At 37.3% G+C, this 22,058-nt stretch overlaps 1 protein-coding gene across 1 annotated transcript in view; it reads left to right on the top strand.

Annotated features, from left to right (window-relative positions):
• TNNI3K (TNNI3 interacting kinase) overlaps window positions 1–22,058 on the top strand; it is a 311,086-nt gene that overhangs the window by 107,809 nt on the left and 181,219 nt on the right. Inside the window, exons 12-17 of the mRNA XM_065910902.1 lie at window positions 9,350–9,436; window positions 10,010–10,066; window positions 11,011–11,103; window positions 11,190–11,247; window positions 11,368–11,562; window positions 12,288–12,392. Of these exons, the coding sequence (XP_065766974.1) occupies window positions 9,350–9,436; window positions 10,010–10,066; window positions 11,011–11,103; window positions 11,190–11,247; window positions 11,368–11,562; window positions 12,288–12,392 (595 nt within the window). The remainder of the gene's footprint in view (window positions 1–9,349; window positions 9,437–10,009; window positions 10,067–11,010; window positions 11,104–11,189; window positions 11,248–11,367; window positions 11,563–12,287; window positions 12,393–22,058) is intronic.

Raw genomic sequence — 22,058 nt, 5'->3', positions numbered from 1 at the left:
TAATTTACAGAGGCTCCTATCCCAATATCTAATTACCCAGAATACAATATTTGTATGCAGCAGAACTACTCTAATTCACAGTGACAGGGAGCTGCAGTTGGAAAATTAGTGAGTAAGTGAGCAAAAACAATAAAAATCAAGGCTCCTGTACCATGATATATACTTTGTTCATTCCTTTTGACAAGTGTAGTATGGTGTGAATTATTTATAGTAAACGTACCGTAGTGTATTCTCCAAAAGTAATGAAGTCTTATAGTTGTGAGTTTCTACAGTTTTCAGCCAGTAAAAAATAACTAAGAGATAAGGGTGAGGGAGGAGTAAAAGGAAGGAGAAGTGACTTCATTAAATTTTTTGATAAATCTTCATCCTTGGATTATAAACTCCCAGTCTTTTTCTATATTGAATTCTTACCTACTTGGAGTTTAGTTACTTAGTTTAATAAACATAGTTTATTATGCTAGTGTGGATTGGGATGAGGTAAAGAAAGGAATAAACAGAACGTTTAGGCGGTGTTTAAAATTCTATGTGCAACTTTCTGTCTCCTGATTATCTTTCTACATGTTTAGTTAACGCTCTGTCTTTAAAAAATAAATAAAATAATACCAACTCTCATTAAAATAGGAAGAACCTTTATTCTTATAGGGGGATAATACAAAAAATTTTGAAACATAATAACTATATGTGAAACTGTATACATTAATACAAATAGTCTAAGAAAACTTCACACTCGTTAATCACTTATTACATATGCATATGTGCATGCATGCATGCTCAGTTGCTCAGCTGTGTCCAACTCTTTGCGACCCCCTATACTGTAGTCCGAAGGCTTCTCTGTCCATGGGATTCACCAGGCAAGAATACTGGAGTGGGTTGCCATTCCCTCCTCCAAGGGATCTTCCCAACCCAGGGAGCAAACCCGAGTCTCTTGCCTCTCCTGCCCCATCAGGTGGGTTCTTTACCACTGATCCAACTGGGAAGCCCCATATTTGCATATATATATATACATGTAATTTATCAAAATAACCCTTTAAATTGGTATTATAATTGTATTACAGATAAAATGTTTGTGATTTTGAGGTGTTAAGTCACACTAGCTCAAACCACATAGCTCTTCGGTGGAAATCTGATACCAAACAGAAGTCTGTCTTATGACATAGATCAACCTAACCATCTCACTCTAGAATCAAGTAAATCTAAGTCCAAATTCCACACTTATTACTGAATGACCTTGGGCAAGTTATTTAATCCCTCTGAGGTTTAATCTTCAAATTTAAATAAATTAATTAATAACTACAGAATTCTGCTATGGGTTAGGAATAAGAAATAATGTTTGGATTACAGATTCTCAATAAAAATAGTGATAGCTATTATTATTAAGTGCACAGAAGAGATAAAGTCATGCTCCACAAAACTTTAAAATCTCAAAATCTTTCCTAATTTACAACATGCATTAGTGTCCTGGAAGAAATACAACATTAACATATCAGGATAATGGGTATCCTCTTTAAACCTTTTCATGAAGCCAGATATCACTGGCCAAACCCAGAATATAGAAATCACTTGTGTTATTTGGTTGTGTATATATTTCTTATTTATGACAAATAGTAGCATTCACTGAAAACTTAAAATTTAAGGACTACAGCAAAAAGTTTTGAAGATCACTCATCAAAATGTTAAGCAATTTAAAATCACTGTTCTAATATGTATAGGTGCATGCTCAGTCACTCAGTCATTTCCAACTCTTTCTGACCCCATGAACTGTAGTCCTCCAGGTTCCTCTGTCCATGGGATTTCTGAGGCAAGAATACTGGAATGGGTTGCCATTTCCTTCTCCAAGGGATCTTCCCAACCCAGGGATTGAATCTGCATCTCCTGCTTTGTCAGGAGGGTGCTTTACCGCTGAGCTACCAGGGAAACCCATTCACACAATAGCTGTGCAAAATTACTTGCTCCTCCCTACACATGTCCTGTTATTCCAGTTTTCTAAATCTTTTCTCATGCCATTCTCTCTTTCTCTGTACCCTTCCACCTTGCCTACTCCACTTCACTTTAAATTTCTGATTCCTACTTAACCTTCAAGACTCAAGTTTATGGATCCTGTCTTCTAGAAACTCTCCCCTGACGTTCCAGCCTAGTACACATGCCCGTTCTTAGTGTTTTACTGTGCCATACTCATACTTCTATCTCAAGTTGAAACATTATTCCCCTTAACTTTTTGAGAACAAACATTTGCTATTAATCTTTGTCTTCCAAAACCTTAATTCAATGGCTGATTCCTAATAGCTGCTCAATACACATTTGTTGAAGTGAAATAGAGAATGAGGAGATATTTCAGTCATGACATTCTATTAGGTATCTCACTACATGGTATACAATCAGTCATAAAATAGTTGATCCTTTCAAGAACACTATTACTGATATCTGTTTTCTCTGTGGGGATTTTTTTTTTTAATATTGTAGGTTTTTGTATTAACTGCACAATTCTAATACTTAAAGTAATAGGCAAAAGATTTTAAAGAATATTCTAAATAAAATTCCTCTTTCTACTCGCTGGAACTGCAAAATTTTTTAATCTGGATAAAATGCTTTTATTCTCCCTTTTTGCTTAATAACTCATGCTTATCTTTCAAGTTCAGCTTAAAAGACAATTCCTCAAGGAACACTTCCCTGACCCCTCCAGCCTATTGTAAAATAACATGCACACTCACAGCATCTTCTACCTTTCCTTCCTAAAGAATCTGCCTGCCAATTCAGGAGACACAGATTTGATCCCTGGGTCGGAGAGACCCCTAGAGAAGGAAATGGCAAACCATTTCCAATATTTTTGCCTGGGGAAATCCCATGGACAGAGGAGCCTGGCAGGCTGTGGTCCATGGGATTACAAAAGAATTAGACACGACTTAGCGACTAAACTGAAATATTTGTATTATAAACAAAATATATAAAAGATATATATGTATATTTATACTATAGAACATACACAAAATTTATAGTGAATATATATATATGTTTTTCTGCTACACAACATTGCAAGGGTAAAGGGCGTTTCTGTTTCAACATTGTACTCTTGAACTTTATGCCATTCATTCACTCATTCATTCAAAAATCTGTGTCACAAAACTAATATGTGATAGACAGTATACTCAGAACTGAGGTACAATAGTGAGGAAAAGAGAAAATATCTCCCTGCACTTAAGAAGTTTGCATTTCTAGCAGAAGAGACATGTCATAAGAAGGAGAACAAATGGAAACGATCAGATAATAGTAAGTGCTAAGAATAAAATAAAAAGGAAACATGATAGCAAGTAAAAAATTCAAAGAAAGAAAGTGAAGTCACTCAGTCGTGTCCGACTCTTTGTGACCCCATGGACTGTAGCCTACCAGGCTCCTCCATCCATGGAATTTTCCAGGCAAGAGTACTGGAGTGGAGTGCCATTGCCTTCTCCAGAGATCTTCCCAGCCCAGGGATTGAACTTGGGTCTCCCGCATTGCAAGCAGACGCTTTACCATATGAGCCACCAGGGAAAAGGACACTATTTAAAATGAAAAAGTCACAGAGGGCTTCCCTGGAAAGGTCTTGTGTGAGCTGGTCTCTAACGGGCACTCAGTAAATATGTGTGGAAGAGAAAGGAAGGAGAAATAAAGGCAAAGTGCAGAGGGAGGAAAAAGAGGAAAGAGGGATGTTAAATGGTTTGTATAAATGTTCTTTTGCCAAAAGTTTTCATCCTTGTGGAGTCTTATCTCAAGATGAAGGAAGACTAGCGACATTCCATCTGGTCCTGATGATTAAGGAACAAGAATCATGGGGGAAGCAGGGAGTGTGTTCTCTTTCTCATGATATCAAATTAAAGCAGTTTTCAGATTTATGCTAGAAGAACATGTCACAAGTCTGAAATTTTTGTTCCCTCTGATTTTATTGACAGTGTGAGGAACCAGGACTGTCAGGAGGAAAATTAGCCATTGAACGGCAAACAAACATCAGGAGCCATCCTCTGATCTCACTTTTCAGTGTTTCTGGAAAATGGTTTTTAACCTGAATGTAAGGGGGAATAGCAAAACATTGAGCAAAACTCCGTCTATATCATCGCTGTGAGAGTTTTATTTTTTGAGGCAGGTATAAAGAAGGTCCAAACTGTTCTTTTGATGGCCTGGACATGTGGTACATATGAGATCAATAAGAATTTCTTGGCTTCTTTATCAAGATCAAATCTCCATGTTTTCTACTTAATCTCAGACCCACAGGGCCTCACAGTCAGAAAATCAGGGAAAAGGTCTTAATACTGGTGTCATTCACCATTAATCTTTAGATCTAGTTTTTAAAATGATTTTCATGGCAAGCTTTCCTCTGTGTTCTTAAAATAATTTCTCATAGCAGTGAACAACATTCATTGTTTCTAGGATGAAATGGTAGGGACTGAGAGATGACCTTATAGGGAAATAATAAAATTTGTACTTCCCTTTCTTGAATAATTGTGAATCCTCTTTTGTGTGTGTGGCCACCATATAGATACTAAATTGTCCATGTACCAGCCCTTTGGATGGACTTGTAGCCTTAAAGGACAACTTAGGTTTTAAAATAAAGAGCTATTCAGAAAGTTGGGGGGGAGGGGGTTGTGGGGGAAATCACTCCTAATATAAGGAATTAAGGAACATAAGAAGACATTAAAGGGGAAGCCTGGTGCTTGGGGAATAAAGACAGGCCTGGGAGAGCAGGGAGCTGGAAATGAAAGTGACTGCAAGCCAGCGGGGAAGAGTCCCATATGCCAAAACCCTCAAGGGCACCGTGAGTAATAGTCTGAAAGTGCAAATCATTATTATAACTGCATTAGGCTAATAACATAGCAACCTCCTATTTGGGTAAAACACTTGGATGTAGATAGTAAATTCTTAGATATGGGAAAACATTTTATTTAATTAGTGGAACTTTGATTATCTCTGGATGTGTTCCATTAGTGTACCTTGGTTATCTGAGTATATCCATTATCAGAGGTTTGGCTCACAAGTCCATTTAGTGAGTTCCATCAAGGCCTTTTTCTGCTTAACCCCTCACAGCCAAGTATCAGGGTACTGGGCTCTAGTGGTTTTCAGGCTTCTTTGCACACACTGGTTGTTTGTCAGAGCGATGCTAACAGAGAATTGCCCGTACATGTAGCAGGAGGTGGGAAATTAGGCAGAGATGCCTTCCAGAGCCAAGGGGGCCTCTTGGCATTTCCCTGGCAGCCTCGTGCTTATCATCCGCCAGAACCCAGGCACTCATTAGGCTCTTGATGAAAAGCATCCTAAGGAAAATGCCAGCAAATTGTGCCACTGTGCTGGCAGGAAATTAAAACTGCTCAGAGCAAGTGGAGCCAAGAGAGCTGTTGAGATGAAAGGTAACATCAAGGGTGTGATCACGGACTCACACAGGCGTTCAAGATTCAAGATGTGGCTTTCTGCTTCACTCGGGGAAGCAGGAGGCCCGCTCAGCTGTCAGCCACTGTCAGTCCCACAGAGGGGCTGAGACTGGCGACAAGGTGGGCTCTGTGATTTGAGCTTTGTTGTGCTTGAGTAAGTGCTTGTGGTTTGGGGTCTTTTCTTTCCTCAAAGAAGCCTCTCTTAGGAAAAACAGAAATAAGAAAAAGATTTGTTTTTGATTTGTTCTGTTCTTCCTGGTCCCAAACACTTAAAAATCAAATTAAGTAAAATAACAATTTCAAAAGTATCACAGGTCTTATTTAAGTAGGATCAGACAGTGTGGATAGAAGCAGATAAAACCTTAGAGCCTAAGAATCTAGCAGTGGGACAGATGAAGGGGTGCTTAATTCTGTGGGAAATTCTTGGTGGTGGTGCTAATTTGCCTGAGGCTCAAATGGTCATTAGCAGTGGAGAAGAAAGAAAAGCAGTACCAACATGCAAACATAAGCACACTGAGATTTGAGTTGATAGGCAGAACAATACCCCCCAAAGATGCTGAGGTCCTGTTCCCTGGAACCTGTGAGTATTCTGCCTTATGTAGCAAGTGGCAAAGGGGAGTTAAGGCTGCTGACTAGCTGACTTTGAGAGAGAGAAAATAAACCTGGATCTTCCAGATGGGCCTAATGTAACATTGGGCTCCTTAAATGTAAGCAGAAGCCAGAGTGATAGGATGTGAGAAGGACTCAGCCAGCTGTTGATGGTTTTGAGGATATAGAAAGGGGGCCACAAGCTGAGGAATTTTGGTGGCCTCTAGAGGTTAAAGCGTCTGCCTACAATGCAGGAGACCCGGGTTTGATCCCTGGGTCAGGAAGATCCCCTGGAGAAGGAAATGGCAACCCACTCCAGCATTCTTGCCTAGAGAATCCCATGGAGGGAAGAGCCTGGTAGGCTACAGTCCACGGGGTTGCAAAGAGTTGGATACGACTGAGCTACTTCACTTTCACTTTCAGAAACTAGAAAAGGAAAGGAAAGGAAACTGATGTTCCCTAGGGCCTCTAGGAGGAATGCAGGCCTGCCAACAGCTTAATTTTAGCCCAGTGAGAATCATGTCGGGACTCTGACCTCCAGAACCATAACATAGTAGAGTTGAATTAAACCACCCTATCTGTGGTAATTAACAACAGCTGCAAAGAAAATGAATACACTGGTATTTATACTGGTATTGAATATTCATTACAAGGACTGATGCTGAAGCTGAAACTCCAATACTTTGGCTGCCTGATGCAAAGAACTGACTCATTGAAAAGACCCTGATGCTGGGAAAAATTGAAGGGGACAACAGAGGATGAGATGGTTGAATGGCATCACTGACTCAATGGACATGAGTTTGAGTAAACTCCAGGAGTTGGCAATGGACAGGGAGGCCTGGTGTGCTGCGGTCCATGGGGTCGCAAAGAATCAGACACGACTGAGGGACTGAACTAAACTGACTGATTTAGAAAATTTATCTGAAGTTCCAAAAAAAGAGTTTCCAAGTTCATTTACAATTCTTGAAGCAAAATAGTAAGGCAAGAAAGCAGTGAAAAAATCCAAAAGGCATATTTATGTGTTAGAACTGTTAGGTATATTACATCTATTATCTCTCTTAATCTTTATGACAGCCTTATGAAGAAGTCTCATCACCTCTAATCTATAAACAAGGATATTTTTGAAAAGTAAAAACAAATCATGCCTTTCAATTAATCAAAATTTTCCAGCAGTCTCCCATCTTCTCTGTGTTAGTATCCAGACTCCTTATCCTCACCTATAAGCTGTAAAGCTCCACATCAGTAGTATTAAAGTGTGGATTACTGATCAGCCTCACCTGGGACTTTGTTAGAAAAGCAACTCTCAGATCCCACTAGAGGCCTTTTCAATCAGAATCTCTGAGAAGGGCTTAGGAATCTGTGGTTTAACATGCCCTCCAGGTGATTCTTGTACACACAACTAAGTCTGAAAAGCACTCCTCCACATGATGTGCACTCATCCACTTCTCCAGCTAAATCTGGACCACTCATCGTTGCTTGTGATGCTCCAACCAAACTGGCCATCTTTCATTTTCTGAACATGTCATGCTTTCTCCCATTTGGGGCTCTATACCTTATCTCTTCTTTCTGATTAGTAGACTCTTTCTTTAGAAAGCCAACAGGTGTTGGCTTACGTCTTTCATGTTTTTCAGTTTCCCTGATTGTGAGCACATGAGAGTCCAGTAAAAGAATATTGATGGTACTAGTTTCCCATTATTTCATCACACATGTGTGCGTGCTAGGTTGTTTCAGTCATGTCTGACTCTTTTGCAACCCCATGGACTGTAGCCCACCAGGCTCCTCTGTCCATGGCATTCTCCAGGCAAGAATACTGAAGTGGTTTGCCATGCCCTCTTCACCTGTGTCGATGATTTGAGAAAATCATTGATCTGCTACAGATGATAAGATAATGGACACTAATTGTTAACTCTGTAAATATGTTTTTCTACAAGTTTAAACAATCATAGTTACAATTCTTTTTTTTTTTACTTTCTTGAGGAATCTGGATCTGAAATGTTGAATTTTGAAAAGCTTTTAGTGCTGATAAATATCTTAATCATTTCATCTCATGATCCTTCATGCTGTATTAATTTTAATTCTTGTTTGAAAGGATTTAATAAGCAGGCACAATTCACAGCATATTCTCTATATTCTAGCTAAATGTATCTGAAACCATGTTGACTATGAACCCTTCATGATAGATAAGCACTTATACTTTTTCAGTTTCTAAATTTTGCCCTTTATACAGTGAGTTCTGTTGCAATTCACAAGTCTCTTGGCAGGGTCTTTAAGGCTGACTTTGTTTTCTTCTTGTATAAATTAGCTACAGTAGATTATTTTCACAGTTGAAGCATAAAATAGTATCAAAGTTTAGTTCTATTGAAAATTTTCTACTCAAGAAGGATTTGACATTTTATTCTTTGTAATTTTAAGTTCATAGTATAATTAACAAGTTTCTGAATTTTGGTGGTATTATGTAATAGAAACTTATTTCTCAGTCATGTTAGAGTTCAGGGTAGGCATTTCTGGTCAGTGGATTGCTTTTTCCCCTCCCATATGGTCTCAGAGCCCTCCACATCCAGCTAGCAAATAGCGAGAGGAGAGAAGACTCACTTATTTCTCAAAGTCCAGACCTGGAAATGACATCACTTTTGCTCATATTTACTTGATGGGTATTTGTCGCAAAGCCACAGTTAGATGCAATGGGGATACAGAGTTTTTGTCCCTGGATGGGCAGCCATTCTCAGTGACAAATTCACTCTGTGAATGGAAACTACAAATATTGGTAGGCAGCCAGCTGTTTCCTGCCACAGGAATCTGTGGAAATTATCTTAATGCCCTGTTATACTGCACTTGCCAGTCAAATGTAATGCTCAGTCACAGCAAATAAATCTCTCCTTCCTGGTTACCAAATGTACTTTTCACTCTTCTAATCATGATCTTTTTATATACTCCCATTGCACTTGATGTTTACTCATTTAGAAATTCTATGATTCTTATTGTTTGTTCAATTACACTAAACTTCCTGAGAGAAGGACCACAGTTGCCTTGTTCATTGCATCCCCCATACCCAACATAGTGCTTGAAATAGTGCCTCACATATAGCAGTCTTTTTTTTTTTTAATTGAAGTGTACTTACAATATTATATTAGTTTCAGGTATATGACTTTGTGATTCAATGTTTTTATATGTTACAAAATGATAGTGGAGTCTTAATGAATTATTTTGAATGACTACATGAATGAAAGTACTCAATTCCTATTGCAATGTATTACTTCTTAAGATTCATCATGTTTCAAGCTACCTCTGGTTATTTTGCAATTAGATGGTGAGCTGAATAGAGCAAATAAGAATTAAGACCCTTTGCCCTTCTTTGTCTTTTCATAAAGGACATGATGCAATTGTCACACTTCTGAAACATTATAAGAGACCTCAGGATGAATTGCCCTGTAATGAATATTCTCAGCCTGGAGGAGGTACCCTCTTTCTTTTTAAATTTTCATTGTAGTGATATTGTGGCTAAAGGTAAACCTGTGTTTCTGTTAGCAACGTTTTTAGGGTCTGGGAGGAAGGCTTATCAATTAGCTTTATTTTAAGAATATTTATGTCTGAATAAGGCTGAAAATAAAGAAGCCCCCACTTAGGCTACTTTCTAACTCACCCATTTGCAGTTTCTCCAAGTTTTACATCCCCTAGACTGGGTGTTTATGAGGTTGGTACATGCCTGGGAAGGCCTAGTAAGCTGAGCAGTCATTTTCCCTTTCAGCAATCTATTAAGACAGGACAGAGAATACTCATATGCAGACACAAATTAAATTTACTGGAGTCTGCTAGACCTTGGATTTTTATTCTTAATCATTTTATGTACACTCTAAATAGACACTTGCTATACAGTTTCAGTATCCATAGAAGACCTGGGCTTAAGTTATACTCTCACTTAGTGTTATTAGCAAGTTTTCTTTTGTTATGTGCTTCTTTGTATAATGCTTAACTTTTATGTTGGAAAAATCATTTGCTACTTTTAACTCTATAATATAATTTGATTTCAGATGGCTCCTATGTGTCTGTTCCATCTCCTTTGGGGAAGATTAAAAGCATGACAAAAGGTATTGTAATATGGGACAGTTGTTATATTTTATTACTGAGTAATTACTGCTTCAAATATGGTAACTTCCTATTTTGTCTTACTTATTATAAATGACTATTTTGCAGGCATAAGTAATATTATTAGCAGATCATTCTTTCCATGATTAACCTCATCTGCTGTTATTTTGCATATGTCCTTTTAGTTCATGAATGTGTAACTGTGAAAATTCCATATGAATATTAAAAGAAGATCAAATTCTCATAGACTTCTGTGTTTTTAATGAACGTTAAGTTGTAACTATTAATATCTTTCATAAGAATTGGTAACAGGTTTGTCATAGGGGAAAAAAACTGAAAAAAAAATTATTTTTCAAGAGATCCCAAACAAGTAATACTTTGGGATCTTTCTGAATGTATACTACACACAGAAATTAATACCACTGAATTAGGGAAGTAAAATGTATACAACTATAAATTTATATTGAATTATTTAGAGTTTGAAATTCTAAAAAATTATTTCTGGCTTTGAATGTGTCTTCTGAATGATTCACATGCTTATTTCCTAATTGGCATCTCTTTAAGGTGGAATTTATGGCTATTTGACTAAGCTTTGTGTTACAGGTTGAAGGGATTGACCAGATAAGACTCTTTATCATGATGTGATGTGAACTGTATTCCAGAGTTGCCACATCATACAGACAAGTAGTGGTTGGCCAAATCAGGTATAAACTCTCTGATAACAAAGGTCAGGTAGCAAAGGCAGAGAGCTAAAATGTTTTTAATGCATAGGGATAGGGATCATTTGCAACAAGGTTTTTGTATGTCCAAATAGTCAGTTACAGTTGGAAAATTAAATGGTACTAGGGAAAGATGTTTTTGGTTAAGCATATATGTGCATGTTTAAACATCCACATGTTTGCTGTTTATTTTTTAAAAAATATAAAATAATGATTCCTGTTTGCAGAGAAGGCAGATGTTCTCCTCTTAAGGGCTGGCTTGCCTTCACACTTCCATCTTCAGCTCTCAGAAATTGAGTTCCATGAGATTATCGGCTCAGGTAACTTAAGAAAATACTAGTCTGTTTTAGTTTAATGAGCTCCATATGATAACATGTGTTTACGTGTTTGTCTTACACAATTTTAGGTTCCTTTGGGAAAGTGTATAAAGGACGATGCAGAAATAAAATAGTGGCTATAAAACGGTAAGTAAGCAAATGAGAAATTTTAGCATCTGAGTAGTAAACATTGAGAAGAATATGCATGGTGAGCCCTTGTTTTGATTCATCTGATGACTGAAGACTTCCTCTTGCTGTCATTTCCAGTTACCGAGCCAACACCTACTGCTCCAAGTCGGATGTGGATATGTTTTGCCGAGAAGTGTCCATCCTCTGCCGGCTGAATCACCCGTGTGTCATCCAGTTTGTGGGTGCTTGCTTGAATGACCCCAGCCAGTTCGCCATTGTTACCCAGTACATATCCGGGGGTTCCCTGTTCTCCCTGCTCCATGAGCAGAAGAGGTATGGTCACTGATTATCACTTTGCACGTCATTGGAATTACAGTTACAGCACCTCATATGCTTTCTGCTTAGATGAGCCTTTACTTTCTGAAATCTCCGAGTTCTAGGAAATGGGGCACTCTAAAGATGCTAATAATTTATGCCCAATAATTAGTCTTTAATTAATAGAAAGACTTCTATGTTTTCTTAACAAGAATCCAGTTTAAGATAACAAATTCAAGGAATTTAAATTAGTAACTGAATAATTAGGCTAAATTTGATGTACCAGGAAAGCAGATATATGTGAGCTCAGAATAAAATAATTACCAGGGGTCACAGTATTTATTTTTTTAAACTTTTAAGAAAGAATAGTCTTGTACAAGTCTAATTTGAATTCACTTCCTAGATCTATGCATATGATAATTAGAATGTGGTTTTTACTCAGGGATTAGATTTCCTTTTTATGTTATTATAAAGAAATTAAGTGTAATATTACAAATGTTATAAAATCAAGTTGAACGTTTAAATAAGAGCGGTTGGTATCTGAATTGATCTATAGTTAAGCATTATCAGATGTAGAAAAGCTATTTTTCCACATTTGTTGAGTTTTTAGCTTAACCTTCAATCAAGCAAAAAAGGCTGAGATTGTACAGAATAACAAATTACACACACTATTGATTTCTTTTAAAAGATGTAGTATTGGATTTGACCATTTCATCCTCATTAAATCTATTTTTAAATTCTAGGATACTTGATTTGCAGTCAAAATTAATCATTGCAGTAGATGTTGCCAAAGGTATGGAGTACCTTCACAACTTGACACAGCCAATTATTCACCGTGACTTAAACAGGTATTTTTTCCCCTAAATAATGAACCTGAAATTGTGTAACTGACCAGGAGTCTAAGATAGATTTCAGTGAAGATATGTTTTATATTTATTGTAGAATACAATTTTCTATTCTGTGGGTGAGGGGATGGGCTACCATTAGCCTAGGCAATAGAATGTTGTGGCATTGTCTTTTACAGAAATATAAAGCTGTATAACTGCTTCTCAGGGGTCTTTCGAAGCTATGAAAAATATCCAGAAAGATTATAACATCTGTAAAATTCAACAGCTAACTAGTTCTCAGGCCACTAGAGTCAGATCAAAAATTGAGATCAATGACCATTATAGAATATCATGTCTCTTGCAAAGTTAGGTATTGTAGGAGGACCTGATATAAAATTGTCTGAAATACTATTTTATGCTAACATTTTGGTATTTTTCTTATAAGAACAAACTCAGCCAAAACACAGCAGCTCATTTACATCACTATCACGTGAAGATGTTTTCATGTGGAATGGAGACTTGAAGCAAATAGAGAGTTATTGTGTCTCAGTGGTGGAATCCCAAGGTTTTTTGTTTGCTTGTTTTAGTAGTGAATGCTTTCTCTAAGCAAAGTCTTACAGGGAGGCCAATACACAAAATGGAACAGCTTTAGTCGGAGGCCGAGTGTACAGTAGAAAATTCATTTCTCTACTGTTCATTTCTCACTGCCAAAGAGGGAGCTCCTTGGGCCATTTCTCTATAATCCCAGAGATGCTAAGGAGAAAAGGTGGAAAAATTTAATAAATCACTAGTTTGTAAAACAAGTCAGATTATTCAAAATCAATGTTTATTTTATGGCTGTCAATGAGGTTCTGATAGGTCCCATGTATGAATGACCCTTTATACAAAGTCCACAGTTCTGAAACTACTAAATATTCATTAATTATGCCAGTCATTTGTTCAGCAACTACTTGGATATCTACTATGTTCAAAGCCTTTATACTTGGCATGACAGAGCCAGGTAAAACTGCCACAGACTCCAGCACTCAATATACTTTAGGTATGGAGATAATGAAATATTTTCTGTAAAATTTCAGAAAGAATAAAAATTACTTCTGAAGAATTTAAAAACAACTTTATGGAAGAGGTAACATTCGAACTTGACCCTAAAGGATGGATAGAGTTTGGAAGAGCATCCCAGGCTTAGGGAAGATGTGAGAAAAATAGAAGTTAGAAAGTTAAAGGCATGTATAGGAGTACTGAATAGTTTCACTTCAGTGGATGAAATGTATAAATGTATTTAGTATATGTAATGTATGAAGAGGACTGTTGGGAGAGAAAAATAAATTGAAACAAGAGCACAGAAATTATTAAATGCTAGAGTAAAGCAGTTTAGACTTTGCTCTAAAAGCAAGAAGGAGGCACTGAGAATATTTCAGCAAGGAATCAGAAATTTGGGACTGTATTATGGCAAGATTAATTCAGCATCTTTGTAAAAGATCAGCTTGAGCAGAAAGTCAAGAAACTGGTGAAGCAGTTGTTGCAGTGATCTAGATAAGTAATGAAAAGCAGAATTTCACTAATGGCAGAGGAAATGAAAGGAAGAGACAGATATGAAATATAGGAGTGATAAAATTAGATATGAGCAGTGGCCGAATCGTAGATATTGGAAGTAAGCATATATAGCACTCAATCTATTTATAATTATTTACTAGTTTTCAAATAAAATTAATTTCTTTCCTGTTATTATTTTCTTTGTGTGTTAGTAACTCAGTTGTGTCCAGCTCTTTGTTACCCTATGGACTGCAGCCAGCAAGGTTCCTCTGTCCATAGAATTATCCAGGCAAGAATACTGAAGTGGTTTGCCATTTCCTTCTCCAGGGGATCTTCCCAACCTAAGGATCAAACCTGAGTCTCCCACATGCAGGCAGATTCTTTACTATCTGAAACAGCAAGGAAACCCATTATTTTTTTTTACCTCTCTTTCATAAAAATATTTATGTTAATAAGCATATTTTTTTCTATGGGCTTCAGTAGCAATAGTTAGGAAATCTAGATTTAGGTGATAAATTATCAAACTGGTGATTTGTGAGTTTTAGACATATTATTTTTCATCCCAGCCACCTTTGCCATGTGTCATTAAAATAAATGAGAGATCACTGAGTTTTCTCTGGCTGCAACTCTTCATTTATGGGGCAGCTGAATGTGTGTTCTGCTGCCCTGAGAGTAAGTGTAAATTGTTACCACCAGGTAATAAAGCAGGACCAAAAATATAAATGTTGTTGGTCAAAAGTTTCAATAGAACATTTATTATATAACAGAAGTTTATATTTACCATTTCTTCTGTCTCTAACCTAAATACTTAAATTATACCAAAAAGTCTTATGAAACACTGTTTCATAGGAGCTTTCAATATAATAGAGTACCAAGGTATTATATTTGTTACTTGTGGACATTGTTTTTTACTGCTTTTTAGTCTCAGTTTAGTTCAGTTCAGTTGCTCAGTCATGTCCAACTCTTTGTGACCCCATGGACTGCAGAACATCAGGCTTCTCTGCCCATCACCACCTCGCAGAACTTGCTCAAACTCATGTCCATCGATTCAGTGATACCAGCCAACCATCTTATCCTCTGTTGTCCCCTTCTCCTCCTGCCTTCAATCTTTCCCAGCATCAATCTTTTCCAGTGAGTCAGTTCTTCGCATCATGTGGTCAAAGTATTGGGAGTTTCAACTTCAGCATCAGTCCTTCCAATGAATATTCAGGAATGATCTCCTTTAGGATTAACTCATTTGATCTCCTTGTAGTCCAAAGCACTCTCAAGAGTCTTCTCCAACACCACAGTTCAAAAGCATCAATTCTTCAGCTCTCAGCTTTCTTTATAGTCCAACTGTCACATTCATACCTGACTATTGGAAAAACCATAGCTTTGACTAGCTGGACCTTTGTCAGCAAAGTAATGTCTCTGCTTTGCCAACAAAGGTCCATCTGTCTAGTCTAGCTCCTAGTCTAGTGACAATAAAACATTCAACTTTTCAGGTTTATGTAGCATGCATACTGCCCAAAACAGTCCTCTCCTCAGAGGGCTTACTATAATCTGGTTAGGTACATAAAACATATGCTCAGGAAGCAAATTAATTGCCATTTAATGGGGAATGATTAATCAGTCATTTTCAAAGGAGTTTTAGTAAATTAAAAATCACAGTAGAATGGAAAACTTCCTGGAGGATATAGAACTAAAACTAGACTTTGAAGGCTAGGCATGTATCTTCCCTCAGTCTTTTCATAGCATACTGATCCTTGCATTTGCACAATGCTTACAAATCCCCTCCCACTGAAATAGGTGGAAGGAAAGATATATAAAACAGAGTGAAGAACTCAGGCATTGCAATTATATTGAAATAATCTTCTTCCATGTTTCTCTTCTCTATTCTGGGCAGGTCAGGGCTTCAGGATCAACAATCCTGCTCTCTTCATCTCAGATTTACAAAACTGAACATAGCGTCTCACACAGTGCTGTTCAGTCAATGCACTTTTAACTGAACCAAATTCCTCAGGCAATTCTATGAACATCATTTCAGAAAGCAATGACCTAGTTGGTACAAGTATGACTACTTGTAGATAGAGTCCAAGTAACTTGCCCAGTACCTTTTATAGTTCTAAAGGAAAGAAGATGTTTGTGGTTACAAATCAAGCCACACAGAGGGGAAACTTGTATCTTTGGTTTCATGGTTATTGATTTATTTGAGTGAAAGAAAAAACTTTGCCTTTTCCCTTGTAAGTTTCTTACCATATAAATCTGAATGTTATTTTCGATCTTTAGTATATATTAGAAATTCAAGGAGTGCTTAAGGAGGTAGTTCTTTCCAGTGATTATAATAATCTATTTAGTATTTACAATGTGAAGAAGCTCTGCTAAGCCTTTGTAATGTATACTTTCATTTAATTTCTTAGCAATTCTATAATATAATTATTATTATGTCATTTTACTGTAACAAAATTGACTAAAGGTATTATGCCCAGAGCCACATCCTTCTAGACATACTGTGCTGTCCCAACAACAACAACAAAACCAAGTCAGTATAGAGAGATAGAAAGAAGCTGGTGATATTGGATGAGCATCAGCCATATTTATCAACCTTGCTCTTTGTACCTCAGTCCTGTAGGCTAAATTCCTGTGACCCAAATCACTTCTCATATCATCTCCTTGTGCTTCTTTATTTCTGCTTTATTTCTTCTTCTACACCCCATGTTCTGCAAGTGTGGAGCAGAGGTTGCATGTGAGGCACAGGGATATGTTTTCTTTGTCCCATAGTGTTCACTGTTGTTGTTCAGTCACCCAGTTGTGTCTGACTCTTTGCGACCCCATGGACTGCAGCACACCAAGGTCTCCCTGTCCCTCACCATCTCCCAGAGTTTACCCAAGTTCATGTCCATTACATAGGTGATGCCATCCAGCCACCTCATCCTCTGACACCCTCTTCTCCTTCTGCCCTCAATCTTTCCAAGCATCAGGGACTTTTCCAGTGAGTCAGCTCTTCCCATCAGGTGGCCAAAATACTGGAGCTTCAGTTTCAGCATCAGTCCTTCCAGTGAGCATTCAGGGCTGATTTCCTTTAAGATTGACTGGTTGGATCTCCTTGCTGTCCAAGGGACTCTCAGAAGTCTTTTCCAGCACCACAGTTCAAAGGCATCAATCCTTTGGCGTTCTGCCTTCTTTATGGTCCAGCTCTCACAACCATACATGACCACTGGGAAGACCATAGCCTTGACTATACAGACCTTTGTTGGCAGAGTGATGTCTCTACTCTTGAACACACTGGGTTTGTCATAGATTTCCTGCTAAGAAGCAATCATCTTCTGATTTCATGGCTGCAGTCACCATCTGCAGTGTTTAAATATTTTTAAATGTGTAGCTCTAGGCAAGAATGTACTTTTCAATTTATCATGGACCCCACCACCTACCAACTTACCATTTTATATCTGGTCCAATTTATATATTCACTTTGTGCCATTGGAGTTTGAAAAAATTGGTTTACAGCTACACATTTTAATGTTTTTACTTTATACAAGCAGCTATGTTTTCTTGGAAAAGTACATTTTTCAAATTTTTTGATGTTGAAACCAAACATCACTGCAAGCATCAAATAAATGGTCTTTCCCCTATATAATTATATGGTATCAGTTCAATTTAGTCATTCAGTCATGTCCAACTCTTTGCAACCCCGTGGACTACAGCATATCAGGCTTCTCTGTCCATCACCAATTTCCGGAGGCTGTATATAGTATAACAACACTGTAACCAACAAAATAGTGATGTTTCCAACAGAGTGGCCATGACACTCCCAAGAGTGATATAAATGAAAGCCTTTTGTATTACCGCTAGCGCCACCTGGGAAGCCCTGTAAACTGTGATGCACTATACAGATGTCAGTCGTTATTGCAATTTATCCCTTACATGTTCCTTTATGAGGATGGAAAGACACTCCTCAATATTCTCATTTATATGGATATGTATTCTTATAACACAACTAATTAATTGAAGCTCTAGGTCTAGATGTGAGGACATTTTTGAGTGTCAGCTTATTCAAGTGACTACAAAGAAAAATAATTAGAGATGATTTAAAAACAGCCAACTTGCTGATGGCAAATGACAGATAATTTAAAATGACAGCACTAGTAAAAGAATTTTAATTTTGAAATGGATTTAACTAAATTAGTGAAGATTTTAGAAAGTATTAAGAAAATATTGACTATAATTTTTAATAATTATTTTAAGTTGATGTATGCATTTGCCTTTCAGTTGAATACAAAATATAAAAACTATGCATTTAAAAAAACAGTAATTAAGTACACATTAACGAATTATTGTTTTTCTAATTACCTATTAGGTGCACTTGTATTCTTGATTAACCTGAATTATAGAGTTCACTCTTAGCTAGTCCTTTCACTTGTGACTTTTCTAATAAGTGGTTATATGAATAGAATTTAGCATTCACTGGCAGGTACCATCATGCAGAGAATTCTGAATACTTGAATGTAGGCCAATTAGTTGATTACACTTCAATATTTATAGTAAGTCTTAAAAGAAAACCCTTGAAACTCATGAAAATTTTCACAATTCTACTTGTGTAAATCTAGTAAAAAACCAGTCACAAGTGGCATTTTTAATTTTATCAAAAAGTTTTTCATTTACTTGGACTTAAAAATTAAGGTAATTAATTAATATCCAGTATTTGAATGATTGGTATGAGCCAGAGTCTATGCAATGCCTGGAAGAATGGCTGAGTATGAAGGACCAACAGCCCTTTTCCAGCAGAGCTTAAAGCCTAAGTATTATTTCCCAGCATTTCCCCATCATAAGTATCATGTACAGGCTCTCATTTAAAAAACAAATTCAGAAACCCTCTTCTGAAGGCACAGATTGAGAATATCCTCAATTGGCCTGGAGCCAATACTTTAAAAAAGATTACCAGATAATTTTGTAATCAAGCAAAGAGAGAAAATGTTCTAGTTGGAGTGGTTCTAAAATTTGGCTGCACATTCCCTGGTGGCTCAGACAGTAAAGGATCTTCCTGCAATGCAGGAGACCTGGGTTCAATCCCTGGGTCGGAAAGATCCCCTGGAGAAGGGAATGGCAACCCACTCCACTATTCTTGTCTGGAGAATTTCATGGACAGAGGAGCTGTCCATAGGCTACAGTCTATGGGTTGCAAAGAGTTGGACATGACTGAGTGACTTAACACTAGAATATGTAAGAAAAGTTCAGGAAAACTCTGATGCTGCTTCAATTAGAATCTCAGGGTCTATGCCCAAGTGTCATATTTTCAGAGAACACTACAAGCAATTCAAACATGCAGGCAGCAATGAGAACTACCTTCTAGTCTAATACCAGTTACTCCTCTTAACCATTTGCTATACAATTTCATCCTTCTCCACTGCCAGGGTGGGGTAGGAATACTGGGGAATCAAGTCACAGTTTAATTCTAAATAGTTTGTGAATCATTGCCCCAAATACAGTATAATCATTCATTCATTCAGTCAGTCACTCATTAAACAACTAATGCAAAAGACAGAGCCACACGCTTATGATGCCTTTACTACAGAGTAAGTTCCAAGATCCAGCAGTTAATCATGGGAATTGTGCTGTGTATACAAATGCATTCTAGAGCGTCTAATTTCTAATTTGTAGTTAACACTAGAAAGTTCCCAGGAGTGCAGAATCTTCACCAGCAGCCAAAAAGAAGTAAGAGTTTCAATTTTGGACAGTTGCAATGTACACAGTTCATATAGGTATTCAAGGCTATAAAACCCTGGAAGAATACAGACCTAGATATAATAAATTAATATACACATATAAAGATTTGCATAAATGTGTATGATAATATTATATATCAATGCACATTTTTATGTTTTTGTGATGCTTCCATTCTTTACCATCTGCAGTTTTGAGGAAATTAAGCCTTGAGGAAAATAATTTGAGAGATATTTTTCTCAGTTTAAAGATAAGACATAGCTGTCACCAGTTGGGATTTATAGAGGGAAAATTAATTCATTACATGCAAGGGGTGCCTTGGAGCTTAGGGCTTAGAGCCGAAGGGCTTAAGGGGTGTCTGTAGTTGTGAAATGTCTATATCCAAATTTGTAAGGTGACATAAGATTTTCAGAAGATTGTTTTTAATTTTTAATTAGAGGATAGTTGCTTTACGATGGTGTGCTGGTTTCTCCCCAACGACAATGTGAGTCAGCCCGAAGTATAAATATGTCCTCTCCCCTTTGAGCCTTCCTCTCACCTCTTCCCCATCCCAGCCCCCAGGCCAACACAGAGCACCCACTGACTCCGTATGCTCGGCAGCTGTTTCCCATTAGGTGTTTAGTTTACACATGGTGGTGTGCATATGTATATGAGTGCTACTCTCTCAACTCGTCTTACACTCCCCTCCCCCCATTGTGTCCTCAAGTCCGATTCTACATCTGCATCTCTATTCCTGCCCTGCAGATAGGTTCATCCGTACCATTCTTATAGATTCCATATATATGTGTTAATATACAACATTTGTTTTTCTCTTTCTGACTTTACTCTGTTTAATAGACTCTAGGTTCATCCACCTCACCACAACTGGTGCAAATTTGTTTCTTTTTATCACTGATAATATTCCATTGCATATATGTACCACAACTTCTTTATCCATTCATCAATCAATTAAGTAATAAGATACTATCTGTTTCAATTTCATTACTACTCTGAGTAATGAGGAAAAATGCTAAACTATTCAGCTTTCCAAGATGAACTTTAGATTTGTTTGAGTAGGTTATCTACATCGGGTAGGTTATCTACTGCAATAATAGACCTCAAAATGCATAATGGTTCAAAAACAATAGAAGTTTGTATCTTAATTTTGTGAATGAATAGGTTATTGGGGTTGTCCCTTATCCATGTGGTTGCTCAGGACCCATTTTCAACATGTGGTATCCGGGGTCTCCTTGGTTTTCAGCTCCATTCAAGTGAGCATCAGTGGAACAAGGATATGTGAGTTGTGCATGAAATGTTTTACAGACCAGGCATTAGAGTGGCATATATCACTTTCAGTCACATCTTATTGGCCACAGCTCAATCAAATAGCCATGCTTGACTGCCAGGAGTTCTTAGAAGCATATTAGAAGCATATTCTGTCTGCCCAGAAGAGGAAATGAGTTTTGGTAGACAGCCAGCAGTCTGGGTTACATTCACCTTCTTTGCACTAGTGATAACAGGTACTAGGGTTTGGGTAAAAGGGTGGTCTAGATTGGCATGAACTAGTTGCACAAACATAATGTTAACTGCATACTAAATATTTTTAGTCTGTAAACATATTTCACAATGTATAAACTAATACCACTAACTGGGAAATGTAGTGAAAGCTACTCAGTAAAACATATTATATTAATTTTAATATAATAAACATATAATAACATATAATAAATTAATTTTAAAATAATTTTCATTCACTTTGTTACATTGAAAATATGAGAATAGCTTTGGAAATAGTGGGACTTGTCCTTGAACCAAAACATGGTTCAAGAGTAAAAACATGTACTGTAGTAAGATATAATAGTATGAAATAGGCTATATAAATTCAAAAACATCTCACGAGTCCACTTGCTCTGTGTCAATGAAAACACACACACATTTTTCTTTAAAAGTGAAAATTAAAACACAGGCTCTGATCATGATATTCAGAGAACCTTATTATACCGTACCCATATGAAAGGGTTCCTCAAACATTTAATTCTACAAATTAATCCTATGTCTGAGCTTCACTCAGGGGTTGATATTCAGTCACATTTTCCATTCCCGTTTCTGACATGCTTAAAGTTAGTCTGTCTGTCCTCAGCTCCATGAACCTCCAGAGGAAGCAGACAGTTCCCTCTGACTCTCAAGTTCCTACCTGTTATTTAAATAGAATTCATCACCCAGTTCATCCTCCTCTTCTCTGATAGGAGATCTAGCCCTGCCCTCTTACCTGATTCTCACAGATCCCAGAGGGTCAGCTGTGCCCCAAACAATCTCAGCACATTTCATTTTGGTTCCTCATCCTGAATCAAATTAGCAGTCCCCCCCTCCCCTACTCTATCCTATAATATCCCCTAGTCCTGCTTTGTCCTTTGTTTGTACTCCCCTGGAAATAGAAAGTTTCCTCAGAGCCTCAGTTAAAATGTTCTTCCTCTC

Source organism: Muntiacus reevesi, chromosome 1 (genome assembly GCF_963930625.1).
Source record: "Muntiacus reevesi chromosome 1, mMunRee1.1, whole genome shotgun sequence".
NCBI lineage: Eukaryota > Metazoa > Chordata > Mammalia > Artiodactyla > Cervidae > Muntiacus > Muntiacus reevesi.
The sequence above is the reverse complement of the archived record's forward strand: the minus strand, read 5'-3'. Positions and strand labels throughout refer to the sequence as shown.